The sequence below is a fragment of the Moschus berezovskii genome, chromosome 6 (genome assembly GCF_049115385.1).
Source record: "Moschus berezovskii isolate FMDL1 chromosome 6, NW_MosBer_1.0, whole genome shotgun sequence".
Taxonomy (NCBI): domain Eukaryota; kingdom Metazoa; phylum Chordata; class Mammalia; order Artiodactyla; family Moschidae; genus Moschus; species Moschus berezovskii.
The window spans coordinates 74,297,357-74,315,770 of record NC_142465.1 but is presented as its reverse complement, the minus strand read 5'-3'; the positions used below and the strand labels follow the sequence as shown (position 1 = coordinate 74,315,770).

General features: G+C 45.2%; 1 protein-coding gene across 2 annotated transcripts in view; it reads left to right on the top strand.

The window, feature by feature from the left end:
- The window catches only part of NUAK1 (NUAK family kinase 1), a 77,233-nt gene that overhangs the window by 34,952 nt on the left and 23,867 nt on the right, over positions 1 to 18,414 (top strand). For both annotated transcript variants that reach the window (XM_055394510.2, XM_055394511.2), the window contains exon 3: positions 15,550 to 15,701. In XM_055394510.2, coding sequence (XP_055250485.1) covers positions 15,550 to 15,701 — 152 coding nt within the window. The remainder of the gene's footprint in view (positions 1 to 15,549; positions 15,702 to 18,414) is intronic.

Genomic DNA, 18,414 nt, shown 5'->3' with positions numbered 1-18,414 from the left:
TACTCCAGGGGATCTTCTTGACCCAGGGATCAAATCCACATCTCTTGCGTCTCCTGCATTAGCAGGCAGATTCTGTATCACCATGCCACCAGGGAAGCCTGAGGAAGAGTTGACAAAAGGAGAATTCCAGACTGATAGAAACGAATCTGAATATGCCTGGTAATTGAGGGGAATTTCCAGAAGTGAGAAGTGAGTCGAGATACAAAATGCAGAATGCAAGTGAATTTTATTAAATGTGGAGTGTTTTTGCCCAGTGTGACCCAGTTGCCATGGAAGCATGGAAACCTGAAGGCCACCGTGCATGGCATGGACCAGTGTGGGTCACGTGCTCTGTGTGTACTTCTGTATTTGAGATTTCTTGGCCTGGAGCTGAAGGCTTCTTTGCCGGGAAGGCAGAGAGTTTTAATCCAGCATGAAGTTTCCAGTTCTTTATTTGGGAGACAGTTTGTGGTCACAGAAATCTGGCATCAAGAAGCCTACTTCTTCATTAGCCCCTACTTGGCCTTGGGAATTCTTCAGGCTGAATGGGAAATAGGAGTCTATCCGCTTCCCAAAGGAAGGCCAGAGATGAACCTCAATGGAATCATATACTATTATCAAGGTCAAATGGCCTTAGTTCAGCCCTTGCTGGTGGCTTCCAGAAGAGAAGCCTTTGCTTATAACTTTAAAGATGGGTATCTGCATGAATTAAAGTTCTTTGGGTGACTAGAAATAATTTCTACCAAGGCCTCAGGCGAGAGCTCGGGCTTCAATTTCTAAAACCCTTTGAACTGGCCTAGGGAGTCAAGGAAGAGCTTTAGTTCTTACACTAGACGTGAGACTTTGGGCAGGATGTTTGGCTTTTCAGTGCCTCAGTGACTGTACCTATAAAATGGGGATAGCCATTCTACTCCTCTCCTAGGGTTTGGCAGCAGGATTAAATGAGATGATACCTATACAGGTAGGTTCCAAAAGGTCATTGATGTGCAGTCTGTGTCAGCTTCATCCCAAGTGGTTCTTAATGTGGGGTCTATTGACAGGGGTGCTTCAGGGGTGATTAGCAGGGGTCTATAAATCCTCTGGAATAGTATGTAGCCATATTGTCTAAAACAGAAGTCACTAGTCATAGATGGATATTTAAATTAAAATTAATTGGAATAAATAAAAAATACTGTTGCTCTGTCATATTAGCCACATTTCAAGTGGCTCAACAGCCACTCGTGGTTCATGGCTGCCATATTGGAGCATAGATATACAGAGCATTTTCATTATTGCAGGATGGGACCATGTTGGTATATAATGCTTTATGTGTTAAGTTCATGAGTTATTTTTATCTAGGTTGGGGGTGAATGCATAGCTTTCATCAAACCCTCAGAAGGATGAACTGTACAGTCCATGGAATTCTCCAGGCCAGAATACTGGAGTGGGTTGCTGTTCCCTTCTCCAGATCTTCCCAACCCAGGCATTGAACCCAGGTCTCCCACATTCTAGGTGGATTCTACACTGTCTGAGCCATCAGGGAAGCCCTTCCTGACCTCAAATAGGTTAAAAAGAACTATATTGCCTTTAAGTGTTTTGTAACTGGCAGTGTACCTTACAAATAAAAGGTATTGTTTTAATCCAGAGAACTCCCAGGAATTTAAATATGCCTTTTTTTTTTTCTTTTAATTTCTTGGAGATCTCCGGTTTCTGTTCTGTTCTCGTTCCTTTCTCCCACACAAGTTCTTTTTCTCCCACATCCACTAAATAACTGTGGAGGAGGGCAGCTCCCCTCCCTTCCCAAGGGGTTAGGAACAGGTGATCCCCAAAGTGTGATTCCAGCTGTGACCCTCCGCCTGTGACCCCAGAGTCTCCAGGTCTTATGACTTTATCTGTCCCCTGTCCAGGACCCAAGAACACACTGCCCAGAGTGAGGTTAGACATCCTGATGTTATCTGTAGAATTCTGCCTTGTTCACAGATCTCTCCCATATCTACTCTTGTTTGATCCCTGCAGCCTACCCAGGAGGTGATCAGCCCAGGTGTTCCCATTTTGTGGTTGTGGAAACTGAGGCAGGTTCATGACTTGCTGGGTGTGTTGGCTTGCTGGGGCTGCTACCGCATACTGGGTGGCTTAAACAATAGAAATTGATTTTGGATTTGGAGGCTGAAAATCCAAGACCAGGGTGTGGGTAGAGTTGGTTTCTTCTAAGGCCTCTCTCCTTGGCTTGTAGATGGCTGTCTTCTATGTGTATCTTCACATCTGTACGTGTCTGTATCCAAATTTCTCCTTCTTAGGTCACTAGTCATTTTGGCAACCCCACCGATTATAGCCCGCCAGGCTCCTCTGTCCGTGGGATTTCCCAGGCAAAAATACTGGAGTGGGGTGCCATTTACTCCTCCAGGGCACCTTCCCCCCAGGGATTGAACTCATATCTCCTGTATTGGCAGACTGATTCTTTACCACTGAGTCACCAAGGAAGCCCATTTTGGATTAGGGTCCACCGTAATGACCTCATTTTTACGTAATCACTTCTTTAAAGACTCCAAATAGGGCTGTATTCTGAAGAACTAGGTGTTTAGGACTTTGACATACGAACTTTTTCGGGGGGGATATTCAGCTTATACCTGGAAGAGGGCATTGCAACCCACTCCAGGATTCTTTCTTGCAGACTCCCCATGGACAGAAGAGCTTGGCGGTCTATAGTCCATGGGGTTGCAAAGAGTTGGACACGACTGAGCAGCTAAGCACAGCACATTCAGCTTGTAATATTGAGTATTCTGACTAGTTGATGGCCCTAGCACAAAGTTCTTCTTACCGCATTTGTTTTCTTCCTCTGCCAGTCCTCAGCTCCGGACCTCTGACCTCATGTCATATTTGGCTGGTTCTGCAGCCCACCACTGTGCTACAGGCATCCCCCTCAGCCTGGCCTTTTCTCCCTCCTTTTGAACCTTGGAGCATGGCAGGGGCAATGTGGTGACAGCAATGGTGATGAAACCCAAGTTTATCAGTTAATACACTGGTCTCTCTGCAGCTCACAGAGTGAAAGGGGAACATTCTTCTTGAGAGCTGATTGTTTGATGAGCCAATCAGAAGCCTTAGCTTAGTGCTGAGATGCATTGATTTTTGGAGTGAAAAATCAGTGCCCAAGCATCTAAGAGGCTGTTGGGACATTAGCCAAGTGATCTTTACAATTTCTTCTTAAACAAGGACTTTTGTGATTTAAAACACACACACACACACAAATGTACACACCAGATATACCCTAGCAACAGCAGCAGTAGCAGAAACAATAATAGCAATCCTTAATAGACAAAATTCCTGGCCTTCATAGTGGTTACTGTCTTAAACATGTGAGAGCATTCAATCTCAGCATGGTGTGTACCTTAGAAAATAATTCTGCATTATCTCAAGAAGAAGCTTGGGTCCCCAGTCTGGTGAACTCACTGGTCAAGTGTTTTCTGAGCTTTAGTTCATGGAAATGTAAGTTATTTGTATACTATTCACAGTACTTGCAGCCTGGCAGGCTGTAGTCCATGGGGTCACAAAGAGTCAGACATGAGTTAGCGACTAAACCACCACACACAATACCTGCAGGCTCATAAAATCTGCAACTTCACTGAATCAGTGCTGCTGGTCACCAAATCCCCAAAATAATTCCTTTCAAATGTTTCTTTCTTAAGCCAGACCCCAGGGTTACTCTCGTGTTGACCTGTAGGTGAACGTGATTGACCCTCAAATTTGTCAACTCTGTGTAAACACAAACCATCACTGGCTCCTAATGCTAAGTAAATAAAAGGGGATAGACATCTACCTTCTGGCATGTGATGCTAAGGGTAACCTAATCAAGAGAGAAAAGGAAGAAAGAAATCACTGGTCCCATCTCAAGATGGACCCCTGTTTTCAGTCGAAGGGATTCCATTCTCTCAGCAGGGAGGTAATTGACAATAAGGAAAGAACAGCTGAAAAGGAAGTGCCTGCCTGAGCGTTCAACTTGGTTGCCTAGGATGGAAGAGATAAAAACGGTTTTTGCCCGGGGTTCTGATTTCAGGACCCAAGTTCAAACATCAAAGGCACATTGTCTCACCCCCATTTCCCCTTTGAAAGTCCCGGAGATTCAAATCTGCAAAACCATGAAGCGGTGTCTTGCTGCATAACAAAACCATGAAGCGGTGTCTTGCTGCTATTTTAGGGAAATAGCACCCCATCTGGTAACAGTCACGCATGTAAAAGCAAAAAGGTGGGAAGTGGGGGAGATTGGGCTGATGCTTTCACTTTGATGCCCTCGGTTTTTTGTTCCTGGAAATCTCTCTTCTTGGCCCTGAAAGATTACATCTCTCTCTTGGCCCTTTGCATTGTGATATTCCGGAACTGGCTAGTCCTTTCATCACATCCCTTGTCTTAGGTAAGAGGGAACCTGGCTTTCTGGGACAAAGTAGGATGGCTGTTTGGCATTTGTCAGCTGTGATCGCTTGCCTTTGGGAGAGTCTCTCAAACTTCAGAAACAGAATTGCAAGCAAATGTGTCTCTTTTGATAATCATGTGAGTTTCATGGCCTGGCTCCATCTGCCTTAAACCTGCTGTCCATGAGAAGATGTGAGACTGTATTCTACTCAATTCTCAGAACTCCTACTATGGAGATGTCTTGCATGAGTTTACATCGGTTAAAAGCTCCTTCCAACTTCTTAGAAACATAATATGCTTTCTCAAGCAAACTGTGCCTTCTGAGATTCCATTAGATCTTTCTGGAAGGGGATATGGGCTTCTCCCATGGCTCAGCGGGTAAAGTGTTTGCTTGTCTCTTAGTGAAGAATCACTGCTTTAAAAATCCAGGCTCCAATGAAGGGTGTTCCTGCCTTCTCCTCCCTCACAACTTGTGGCCAGAGACAGTTGGGCCAGTAAAACGTGTTTCCACGAACCCAGCAGAGGTCCTGGAGTCAGAAACTGTTGCTGCCCTGGAAAAGAACCCCTTGAGGGTGGCAGGATCCCAATAAACTGCCGAATAATACATCTGAGCATGGTTCTCTGACAGACTCAGAACCAGTAGCATCAGTGTCTCCTGGGCCCCGCCCTAGACCTATGGAATCAGAACCCTGCAGGTGGGCCTGGATGTGCTGTGTAATAGCCAGTCCCCTAAGTGACTCTAATGCACTCTCAAGTTTGAGAAGCACCATGTTAGAATAACCATTGCTCAGTAGGTTAGATTAGAAACCAAAGCAGGGCTGCACTGTGAGCATCAATGGTTTGGAAACACCTGTAGTAGAAGCAATGAACACTTTTCTCCTCTGGCAGAAAAAACCTTAATCTAGGGTTTTCAGGCAGTAAGCAGATCTGGACTTTGGCCCTTTTGAAGCTAGGGGACAGCTGAATTGATCTAACAAGATCTGTGGGTCACTAATTGTACCCCATGTTCTTCTTCATTTCCGTAGTCATTCATTTTACAAAAATGTCTTAAGCACCTGTGTTCCAGGTACTGGTCTAGTAGGGTGAGTATGTCTTTCTTGTCCAAATGGGCTTAGATTTGAATGAATCAATTGCTTTGCATACTACTGTGTGATTTTGGGGTAGTGACTTAACCTCTCTGAGGCTTGGTTTCTTAGCTATAAAATGAGGTCAATAGCTAGCTACTTTATAAGATTGTGAGGATTAAGCTAATGGGTAGGGACTTCCCCGGCAGACTTGTTGTTCAGACCTCACCTTCCAACGCAGGGAATGCATGTTCAGTCCCTGCTCGGGGTACTAAGATCTCACATGCCTTATGGCCAAAAAATCAAAACATAAAAAAACCCCAAAAAACAGAAGCAGTAAGGTAAATTCAAGAAAGATTTTAAAAATGGTCACATTAAAAAAAAGTCTTAAAAAAAAGATAATGAATAAAATTGCTAAGCATGGTCTGAGGTCCATGCTCAATAATGCCATACTGGTTATTCTTGATGTGATGTTAGAGATCTGAGAGGTCATTGCTGGCTGGAGTAGAAACTTCTGTTGGATGGTGGTGAGGTTGAGGCCAGATTGCCCAAGTCAGTAATTCTGAGCTCTGGATGCACATTAGAATCTCAGGGGGTGTTTATAAGAAGGAATGCTGCTGCCACCCCTAGAGATTTCAGTTTAATTGGCCAGGCTGAGAAAGATTGGCTTGATCCTCCAACTAGGAGGAAACGTTTGTCTTGGTCCGATCATTTGTCATCAGTGGATTCCAGAGCAGAACATGCCTCTGGCAGTCGTCACCAGTGAGCCGTGGGCGATACCTCTGGGCCTGGGTTTCCTTCCTCAGCCATTTGCTTGCTGCCCTCATCAGGGACTCAGAGCCCCATGAAACAGTTTGTTGAACTTGGCTAAGTGGTGTGTTATGCTTGTGTTTACTCTTCTGAACCCATGGCGAATTGCTGAGTATTTTAACGCACTCCCTCTGCTGCCAGATTCACAAGTTCCACATGAAGTCTCTCTCATCAGACTGGATCCAAATGGAGGACCCACCCCCCATCAATCGCACAGCCCCCAGAGAGTTTTCTTCACTTAGAATCAGACGAACAAGCTCTTGGGCTATGAATCTGTCCAGTCACGTTTCTAATGAGTTTCCTATGAAGTTAGCTATTTGACCTTCAAGTGTATTATTTTCATTGTTTTCATTTGATTACACCCAAGTCATTTTTCTAGAGGCAGGAGATTAGACATAAAACAACCAAATGCGAATGCTACTCCCTGGCTGTCCAGCCTCTCCCTCTTGGGTTTCCTGGAATTCAATATTTTCTAGTGCTTCAAATAGTACCACTTGTACTTGAAGCTAATTTTTAAAGAAAAAAAAAAAAAGGAACTTTATTGCCATGTAACATAGGGTCTTTTGAAATAAACTGGGATGTCTCTGTAAATTTGCCAAGGCTGCAACTATTAGGAAGGCTCTTGGAGTGTAGGAGACTTGTCTTTACAATGACCATACCCTACAGGGGCATTTGGATCCTGAAAGGGGGATTGGACTTGATGAACTGTAACTTATAACTTTCAGAGCCTGAGATTTCTTTGATTTGGGAATTTGTGCTCTGCCCACTTCCGTAATTCTGTAGAGTGGGTTCATCTGGTAGGTGTGACTCCAAGATCGACATTGGTGCTTTGGGACACCACTGGGAACTGAAGAATGGACCCTAGTTAAGAGAGCCAGGCTTGCTGAGTCCTTTGATGCCTTTGAGTGTTAGTTCACGATCTCCTCTATTCTTGAACCCCTCTCATCCAAGGGCACAAAGGCAATCTCAGGAGTGGATTTTGCCAACACAGATTCGTAATAATCCTGGACTTGATCCAGGCATGTCTTCATTTTTAAACTAAGACCCGCTGCCTAATAATAACAGCGGACACTTAACATGTCTGCTTATTGTTGTGTGCTGGGGTAATCCTTACAATGAGGTTAGAAGCTTCCGTTTAACAGATGAAGAAACTGAGGGAACAGAAAGGTTAAGTAACTTGCCGAGGTCACTCAGCTGGGTTAATGGCAGACCTGGATTTGAACCCAGGTGGCCTGGCTCTGGGAGTCAAGCTCTTAAACTCTGCACTCTATTGTCTAATGAAGCAGAGTAGGATTTAGGGTTGAAAAGATAGTCCTGAGCCACTCCTGGAGGGTCAAGCAGTGACTAGAACCAAAAGTGTGATAACCACAAATTTGACTTTTCCACCCTAAGTGATAAGGGTGGGATGAACCTGAAAACTATCACAACACTGTTAATTGGCTATCAGTTCAGTTCAGTTGCTCAGTCATGTCTGACTCTTTGTGACCCCATGGACTGCAGCACGCCAGGCCTCCCTGTCCATCACCAACTCCTGGAGTTCACTCAAACTCATGTTCATTGAGTTGGTGATGCCATCCAGCCATCTCATCCTCTGTCATCCCCTTCTCCTCCTGCCCTCAATCTTTCCCAACATCAGTGTCTTTTCCAGTGAGTTGGCTTTTTGCATCATGTGGTCAAAGTATTGAAGCTTCAGCATCAGTCCTGACAATGAATATTCAGGGTTGATTTCCTTTAGGATTGACTGTCTTAACTGGAGTCCATTCTTCAGTTTCCAGGGGAGTTCCAAAGCAATCTCGGAGCTGCATGTACCAGATGAACCCATTGTCAGGAATTACAGGAGGGAACAGAGACATATTCCAAAATCAAGAAATCTCAGACTCTGCAAGTTAGATCCTGAAGGGATCCAATACAAAATAGAAAGTAAAAAAAAAAAAAAAGGTGGAATGAAACCATATAGAGAAGTCCCCTACGGTGATTTTCATGGGAGGGAGATGAAGGTTGTTTTCACAGAAGATGGGATTTCTACCCCTTCACTGCCCAAACTGAAGAAGCATGCTTTTTCCTAGTAGTTCATCGGAGGAGGGTGGAGTCCAATAGTTGGTCCAACATGGCGCCCTGAATGGCGTCCTTCTCCCACACAACCACTCTTTGCTGGCTATTTTCCTGCCATCCCAGTATTTGCTGTTGGTCCCTTCAGATAACACTGATGAATGGTTCTTGGCCAGGCTTTTGCATCCACTCTTCTTTAGGTAGTTTATACACTTTCTTTCATTTCGTCTGCCTTCTGTGGAGTCCACTGCTGGCTGTGGGTGGCCTGATTGGCTCTGGTTCTCCTTGGGCATGCCAACCAACATCCAGAGTTTTGGTTTAAGAAAAGACAATGAGTGAATTAAAGAGCCTTTCATTGTCCAAACCAGGAAACACATTGAGTCAACTCTGACCAACTCACGGACAATGGGAGAGCTGCCAGTTTAGGTTATTTTTCTCACTCTCACTGCCCTAGGCTTTCTGATGTAAGGGATTAGAGGACCATTTGATGAAGCTGTGAGCCCATGAGGTGTTTGAAATTTAGTTCTGGAGAGGGAACTCTTGAAGAATGAATCTTGTATTGACTAAATGACCTAATTAGGTTCAGACAATTCTTGCAAATGAAAGATCACTCTATTTCTGAAATGAAAAAGAAAGAGGCTTTCTGGGAGGGTCCTTCTGAACTTTAATAAAAGAGCATCCCTGAGGAGTGGAATGGTCTGAGGTTTTAGGAAAGTAATAAAAATGCTGGCAATGTGAGGAGGCCCCACCACGGAGGGAAGGGCAGCATCCTGGAACTGATTTAGAAAATGGAGCTAATGGAAGGCAAAGGCGTGAAAAGAATTCTGACTGATCCATTTTAGGCCCTTGGCTTTTTGCTTAAAACTAACAAATGAGCCTTCTTCTTCTTTTTTTTCAATTTATTTATTTGGCTGTATTGGGTCTTAGTTGTGGCATGTGGGCTTATGCCCTGAGGCAGGTGGGATCTTAGTTCCCTGACAAGGAATCGAACACACATCCCGTGTATTGCAAGGCAGATTTTTAACCACTGGACCACCATGGAAATCCTGCCTGCCTCTCTTGAGGTTACATGTAAAGCAGAATGATAGCTTCTAATTTTTATAACCTGCTTCTCATGGAACATTAAATGATTCCCACCCTCTCCCTTCCCAAGCCCATTTTCTTCCTAAATGGCCTCTTTTTGGCTCTAAAGCAGCCAGTGGATGGTTGAAATCCCAAGATCTCCCAGGCCAGGGCATTGTTTTTTATCATATGCATTTTCTCAAGTTCTACAAGTTGTGTTACTAACCCTGAGGGCAGCAGGAGGGAATGGTTAGGAGACCTGTAATTAGAGAGGTTGTGAAAGCCAGGCAATCAGAAGGCAGAACTGGACTGTCAAACTCAAAATCTGATGAAATTCAGAATTAATTGGGAGAAGTAGCTGTTACCATAGTAACCAATTCCCACTCTCCCTTGAAATGGAAAATAAACAGAAAACAGGACAAATACTGCAAGTGAGTGTCTGGAAAGAAGGTCCTTCTGTGGAACAGTAGGAGAAAAAGGAGAGAGTCTGGATATTTTAGGATTTGTTGAGACAATGGTAAAACCAGTTCGTGCAAACAGAATGCAAGGCGTTTTTGATGGTTCAGTTCCACCCTTGTTTTCTCTAGGAATCTCTGCAGGTCCTTTCGGACTGCCTTTCCCATCTTCCTCTCTGATCATCTAGGTACTTAAAGTCTGTATCTCACAGGTTAGCCCTTGACTTATAAGTACTGGAAGGGAAAGGAAATCCACTCCAGTATTCTTGCCTGGAGAGTCCTATGGACGGAGGAGCTTGGTGGACTACAGTCCATAGGGTTGCAAAAAGTCAGACACGACTGAAGCAACTTAGCATGCATGCATGCATGAAGTTTTATTCAACTAGATAGCAATTCCTCCAAAAACTGGTGTCTTATGCTATGTTTGTATCCCCTTTATCATGTAGCGAGATGCTCCGATAAATACTTCAGATAGGCTGATAAACAAGCATTTTCAGAAAAGGGAGTGATATTGGTTAATAAAGGAGAGTCTTTATTGAGTAGTAGGCAAGAAGGGTAAACCTATGACGGAGGAAGGCGGTGGGGAGTCATGATGAGAACATATGCTTTGAGTCACACATATTTGGGATCAAATCCTAACTGGTTATCTTCCCGACAGCAGCATCAAAAGACATACGCAAGAATGTTCATAGCGACTAGTGACCCTCACCTGGAAACAACCCAAGTGTCTCTCACCAGCAGAATGGATACATTCACAAACTGGAGTACTCTACCGCAGTGAGGATGGACAGTCTTTGACTCCATAGAACAGCATGGATTAATCTTACAAATATAATGTTGAACAAATGAAGCCATACACAAAAGAATATACTACATGCTGCGATTCCACTTTTAGAAAACTCAAAATCCAAAACTAATCTGTGATAGTGGCCTATATACATACCCCTGGGGAGATGGTTAGTGACCGAAGAAGACATGGAGGGTACTTGCAGGGTGCTGGCCACATTGTTTCTTGATCTGAGTGCTGGTCCCCTGTTTATGAAGTAGGGATAATGTTAATTTCATAGGATTGTTAGGATTGGATGTGACAATCCATGGCATGTAGCAGTTGCTCAATAAATGTTCACTACAGTGATTATGATGAACTTCCCTGGTGGCTCAGACCATAAAGAATCCGCTTGTGATATTAGAGACCCGGGTTCAATCCCTGGATCTGGAAGATGCCCTGGAGACGGGAACGACAACCCACTCCAGTATTCTTGCCTGGAGAATTCCACGGACAGAGGAGGAGCCTGGTGGGCTGCCATCCATGGGGTTGCAAAGAGTCAGAGACGACTGAGTGTCTGCATGCACAGTGATTATGGATCAGCCTTCCAGGGGAGGAGGGATCCCCTGGAACTGTCTGGAGAAGTTCTCGGGGTGATGTGATGAAATCCTGCACTGGTTCATGGGTCCAGGATCCTAGATGCTACCCTGTCCCTTGCTCCATCTGTTTATTTTTCTTGGCAATGTTTGGTCATAGGTCTGCTGAGCTCCTTGTGGGCCTTCAAGGGCTCTGTGTTCTATTCATATTCTGTTCCTTCTTTCTCTTGTCTTAGTCCCCGTCACTTGTCCACTCTGGTGATCCTGCTTAACACGCTCCTGGTCCCCCCACACTCATGCTGCTCCTTCTGATGGCGGCTGTCTCCTCCCCTTCTTACCCTGGTAAAGACTTCTTCCACTATCCCCCGTGGATGCTTTGTGAAGCTCTGTTGCTCTGTTAAAAACCTGGGTCTGCACCACATGGACTCAGGCCCCACACTGTAGGCTGACTCAAGCTGAGCTCAGTTTCTATTCAGGGGTTTAATTTTCCTGGTAGGCCTGGCTTGTCAAGGGCCATAGTTTTCCTTACCATTCTGGAGCCACCAGGCTTCTGGGTAAAACTGTCTGGCCAAGAGACACAGGCTTTCATTTTTCAGAAAGGAAACCCTTCCCAACTGTTGGAAAATAAGCTTTTGCTTAGTGACTAATAACATAAACACAGACGAGATTTCTGGGCTTATAAATAACCAGTTGTAAAAGTGCCCAAGGGAAGCGGCCCTTTTTTGCCCGAAGAATGGCTGAGAGTGTTCCTATCACCTGGCTGATAGAGACCTTACAGTGGGCAAGCCCGAGCCGTGGGCTGGGGGTGCGGAAACCAGTCATTCTTCAGGACGAATTCCCAAAGCCTTGCTCTTATATGTGTTAAATCTTGGGCTATTCTGAAAAAAATAATAGCTGATCTCTAAGGTTCTTCCTGCTCGAAAATCCTGTGATTCTGGAGCAGCCACTGCATGTTTTAAAGAGTGATGCCAGCGGGGAGAGGAAAGTCTTAGGGTTTTGTTTTGCCAGAGCTGCCTAAGAAGCAGACAGAGTAATTACAAGAATAGCTCACGGTGACTGAGCAGTGGCTTGGACACCGTGCTCAGGGGGCTAGGGCCCGTGAGCTCACTGAATCCCCCCTTACTGTGTGAGGAGGTTCCTGGCCTTATTTACTGATGAAGAGACTGAGGTTCAGAGAGGTTGATGTATGTGGATAGTAGGAAAGGGGCTAAGAGCGTGGAGTGTGCAGTCATTCAAGGGCTCAGGCCTTGTATTTGCTCTATGGCCATGGCAGTCACTAACCTTACTGTACCTGGGCTTTCTCATCCGTAGAACAGGGATAGTCATAGGACCAAAACCATGTGATATAATTCATGCAATATTGGCACAGTGCCTGCATATAGTAGGCCTTCCATAAATGCTGCTATTATTAGGAAGGGCTCAGAAGGCTTCATATGTAACACTTCATGGCCTCCTTGATGAATCACTGATGCTCCAAGTCTAGAAATGTTTGCAATTACTTTATCCAGGGCTGCAGTTATGGCATTGACCCCGAGACTCCAGCTACTTCCTGCTGGAGGACTGAAGAGTGGGGTTCCAGAGCCAGGCCTGGTCACGTGGACAGTTCTCTTAACCCAGCTGCCCACCAGCCCTGCCGATAACAGTGGGGCTCTTGCCTCATTCATTCAGTATTTCCCAAACTGGCTCCTAGTTAGTTCAGTAGAAATATTGAAATGGCCAAATCGCCCTGCAAAACTCAGGGTTAAAGAAGCCAGGTTCTCCAGGGGTGATCAAGTATCAGCATTTTCCAAATATTTTACCGATGTCTGACTGTGGAAACCTTTATTCCTCTGGATGACTTGCGGGACTAGTGCTCCATGAAACATGTATTTGGAGCTGTTCCCCAGCCCCTCCAAACACAGTCAGCAAACGAACAAGAGTGAAAGGATCAGGGGAGATTATTAGGAAAGGGATGCCTGGGCACGTGAGACAGGTGGACGGGACCAGGGGCTATTTTAGAGGTAGGAGCAGCAGGATCCACTGATGGAAGCTGTTTAGTAAAATGTTTGTGACATTGAACTATGTCAAACAGAACTGTGTTTATACCTCCTTGATACCAAGTTAGCCAGTTGGAAAGGGACACGTCTGGTCACTGTTACAGGCCTTTTGTATGCATGCAGCCAGTGACCACACCTTCTGCTGATCACTGAAGGGACCAGTGGCTTTGGCCTCCTTTAAGCATGTATCAGTCTTGTTGGAAGTGTGAGGCTCCGTGTTTATTTCCCTGTCAAAGTACTTTCCCTCTCTCCCCCTCAATTACCTCCCCCAAAACTTGCTCTGCCACCCCAACTTTTAAAATTAGACAACCCACTGCCCTCTCCAGGGCCTGTCACTCTGTCATTTTTTGAGGCTGAGCCATGCATCTTGAGGCAGGTTTTCCAGTTTCCAGAGTTTATTGTTAGTGAAAAGTGCACCACAGGCTGAAATCCCCAGCAGGAGCCAAGACTGCAGGGTGCAGCAAGGCCAGGAGACTTGCGAGCAGCCAGTTTCGTCTGGCTGTTCTCTCTCCTCCTCCTCCCTGCCCTCCTGCTTCTCCCTTCTTTTTTATCAGAGAGGCTTGGCTGGACTTGAAGGAGCCAGAAAGGAACTGGAGGGGCCTGAGCTTCTAGCATCCAGTGACAAGGTATGGGAGGACAGGGGACCCAGGCCCGGGGCACATTCCGGTTCACTGAGTGTGTCTCTGTGTCTGGCTCAGTGCTAGGTCCTGGGGTCCAATAGTATTGACACCAACAAGAATAACTAACATTATTGAGTGAAAAGGCAGGCCTTGTTATAAGGTTATAAAATACCTGATATCAATAAACCCTCCCGACAGTTCTAGAGGTACATACTGATATATTCTCATGTTACCATTTACTAAAGTGAGGCACAGAGAGGGCAGGCAACTCTCCCAGAGTCAGACAGCAAGTAAGAGGCAGATCCAGAAATCTGCTGAGGAGTGTCTGGTTCCAAAACTAGCTTTTACCTCTCTAAGTCTAGGCTCACAGTCCAGACAGAGGAAATAAATATGTAAGTCAGCAAATATATCCACGCAGTTTGAAAGTGCTGTGATGCAGTATCCATTAGTACAGTAAGAGGCAGAAAGGAGGCAGCATGGATGCCATATTTGAGTTTATTGTTGCCTGATGAGTTGGAGGGGCCCTGATAGGTCAGACAGGTGGGAGTAAAGGAAGAGGGAAGAGCATGGAGGTGGGAAACAGCAATGTGTGTGTGTGTGTGTGTGTGTGAGAGAGAGAGAGAGATAGAAACAGTGAACAGTCTGGCATCAGTGGGCATAGGGGGCCTGACAGGGAGTGGCAGAAGCTGATGAGATGGAGGGAGGTAGGCAGGTGTCTACCTGGGAAGGAGGGTCTTGGGTATCCTACAAACATTTTTATCCTATATCCTTTGGGAGTTATGGATTTCAACATAATGATTATTTTGTCCTTGCTCAAAAGACATCATATGTGAAAGCCCCAAGCTTTCTGCTTATAAAACAGCAGTGGAGTGGCTTTGTCTGAGGTGGAACTGAGGACCTGGAGCCCGTCTTTCAGGCCTTCTCTGACCTGGCCCTATGGGCGTCTGACTGCCTGGAACTCCTCGGTCAGTCTAGCAGAGTTTGAGCATCATTGCTAGAGAATATCAGGGGTGAGCAGAGAGAAGCATTTAGTGCCGTGTAGTGGTTTACTGTAACGGTCCAGAATGCATTTATGAAGTTTTGAGTCCCCTCATTTAATAAATTTTGATTGAACCCCTTTGCCAAAAGGCCATGAATGCTTGGGATATCTCAGTGAATAAAACAGACCAGCCTACTTTACATTCTAATGGTATAGATAGAATAAATGCACAGATGTGTAACAGGGATAAGAAGGGCCCATAGGACTTGTCGGACCTGGGGGCCACATTTGGAAGTTGGCGTTTTGTCTTGAGTAAGATGGAGAGTCTGGAAGGTTTTGAGTAAAGAGGTGACAAGTTCAGCCACCCAGTTGGGGATCCAGGTAGCTGGTCCGTATCCAGTGATTAATAAATGGTGGTTGTGTTTGTTATTCCCCATCATCCCATCAACACGGGAGATGTAGAAGCGGGAGGGGCTTGTGAGAAAGGAACCTGGTGAAGGGAGTGGGGTCCTCAGAAGAGAGACGCTTATCGTGCAGCGTTAGCAAGGGGAGTCCAGTCACAGCAGCGATGAGGTCATTGTCCACCTGGCTGGGCAACTTGCCCCTCTCCTCATCACGTTGACGGCCCGACTGTTCTGCACCCCCGTGCAGCGACATCTCCATCGTCGCCTCTCTCTACTGCGTGGTCTGTAGTCCTAAGTGAGCTTGTCGGTTAAACAGGCTGTTTGTGTGTCGCTGTTCCCCCTGCAGTGTTCGAGAACAAGGATAAGATTGTGATCATCATGGAGTACGCCAGCAAAGGGGAGCTGTACGACTACATCAGCGAGCGGCGGCGCCTCAGCGAGCGGGAGACGAGACACTTCTTCCGGCAGATCGTCTCCGCCGTGCACTATTGTCACAAGGTATGGCCCGCCTGCCGCCGCTTCCGCCGCAGGTGGTTTCCATGGCACCACGCGATTCTGTGCACGTTATGAGGGTGACATCTGTTCTTTGTAGTATCAGTTCAGTTCAGTCGCTCAGTCGTGTCCAACTCTTTGCAGCCCCATGGACTGCAGCACGCCAGGTTTCCCTGTCTGTCACCAACTCCTGGAGTTTGCTTGTGTCCCTCGAGTCCGTGATGCCATTGTAGTCATTATAGCATATACAAAGAATTTATAAACTAGAAAGAAGAAAATCACCATCACCTTGAATCCCAGAATCCAGGAATCACCCACTGTTGACATTCTTGTTTGTTTCTTTCCATTCTTCTTCCCTCTACTCCTCACATTTATTAAAAGCTTATTTAATAACTTTAGGTTTATAGGAGAGTTTCCATGATCATATAGAATCCCCATTCACCACACTCAGTTTCAGTTCAGTTCAGTTCAGTTGCTCAGTCGTGTCCGACTCTTTGCGACCCCATGAAGCACAGCACGCCAGGCCTCCCTGTCCATCACCAACTCCCGGAGTTTACTCAAATTCATATCCATCAAGTCGGTGATGCCATCCATCCATCTCATCCTCTGTTGTCCCCTTCTCCTCCTGCCCCCAATCCCTCCCAGCATCAGGGTCTTTTCCACTGAGTCAACTCTTTGCATGAGGTGGCCAAAGTATTGGAGTTTCAGCTTTAGCATCAGTCCTTCCAATGAACGCCCAGGACTGATCTCCTTTAGAATGGACTGGTTGGATCTCCTTGGAGTCCAAGGGACTCTCAAGAGTCTTCTCCAACACCACAGTTCAAAAGCATCAATTCTTCAGCGCTCAGCTTTCTTCACAGTCCAACTCTCACATCCATACATGACCACTGGAAAAACCATAGCCTTGACTAGATGGACCTTTGTTGGTAAAGTAATGTCTCTGCTTTTTAATATGCTGTCTAGGTTGGTCATAACTTTCCTTCCAAGGAGTAAGCATCTTTTAATTTCATGGCTGCATTCACCATCTTCAGTGATTTTGGAGCCTAAAAAAATAAAGTTTGACACTGTTTCCACTGTTTCCCCTAAATCAAATCCCTTATGATTATACAGTGGAAGTTGGAAATAGATTTAAGGGACTAGATCTGATAGAGTGCCTGATGAACTATGGATGGATGTTCGTGACACTCAGTTTACCCTGATGCTAACATCTTACAGGATTGTTGTACAGTCATTAAAACAGAGACACCCGCATTCGTATACTGTGATTAACAAAACTCCAGATTTTACTTGGGTTTCACCAGTTTTCCTACCAGTGACCTTTTTCCATTCCAGGATCCAATCCAGACACCACTTTGTATGCATTTTTGCATTTCTGTCTTGCTACTTTTTCCACGTAGGATTTTAATTTAAACAGTTTCCTATGTTACTAAAAATTCTCTATCATTATTGTGATTGTTGGAAGTTTAGATGTTCTAATTTCTGGTTATTATAAATAATGATGGACATCTTTCTACATTAACCTTTTTTCTATCATTTGAATAACTGACTTAAGAGAAATACCAGAACTGGAATTAGTAGACCATAGGTTCTGAACCTTTCTATGCCCTGGTTTCTTTTTCTTGCATAGGTTACATCCACACAGGTTATGTATGAGTGTGTGAGTGTGGGAAGTCACATGAGTTGTGTCTGACCCTTTGTGACCCTATGGACCGTAGACTGCCATCCTCCTCTGTCCATGGGATTCTCCAGGCAAGAATACTGGAGTGGGTTGCCATTCCCTCCTCCAGGGGATCTTCCCGACCCAGGAATTGAAACCGAGTCCCTTAAGTCTCCTGCATTGGCAGGTGGGTTCTTTACCGCTAGAGCCACCCGGGAAGCCAGGTTATGTACACACATGTACAATTTATTGCAATACAACTAATGGGGTGTACTCTTAATCCCCCAGTTTAGCTGCCCTTGGCCTCTGCAGAAGGGAGTGAAGTACACAGATAGCTCCAAGCCGTGCTTCATCCAGTTATTATTTACCACTTTAGTCCTGATTTCCATCCCGTTCATACTTTTCCACAGAGCTGTCACACCTGGAACAGTCCTGCACTTTGAGGACTGTAGTGACTTGAATCCAGCATAGCCTCCAAACTAGAGTCAGTTTCTTCATTGGAGTGATTGCAACACAGGGCCTTCTGGTTTGTTCACTATTCCGGTTAATTGAGAGTAACTCTGGGATGACCATCTTCTAAATATTTACAATCTAAAATCCTTAACCCATGAACATTATTTGACTTCTTAGCTGACTCAAAAGGCACTTACGATTCAGATTGTACCGTGTTTTGTATCTTATCATCATGCATTATCATAAAGCATCATAGATCCTATTTTCATTATTTAAGAGTGTGAAACTTCGATTGTGTATGAATGGCATTTCCATCTTATGGAAACTAGGAATGCAGCCGTGTAAACCAAACTACTCCCAATGCTTAAACAAAATCAGCCACCTTGTGATCTGTATCTTTTGTCCAGGAGCCCTGCTTTGTGCATTTCTGAATTCAGAACACATCCCTGAAGGTTTGAGTTAGAAAGAGTGGTAGAAATACATGTTTTCAACCTCTTCGGTCAGTGTTTTTGGAGAAACTGCTGCTGATGCTGCTAAGTCACTTTAGTTGTGTCTGACTCTGTGCGACCCCATAGATGGCAGCCCACCAGGCTCTGCCATCCCTGGGAT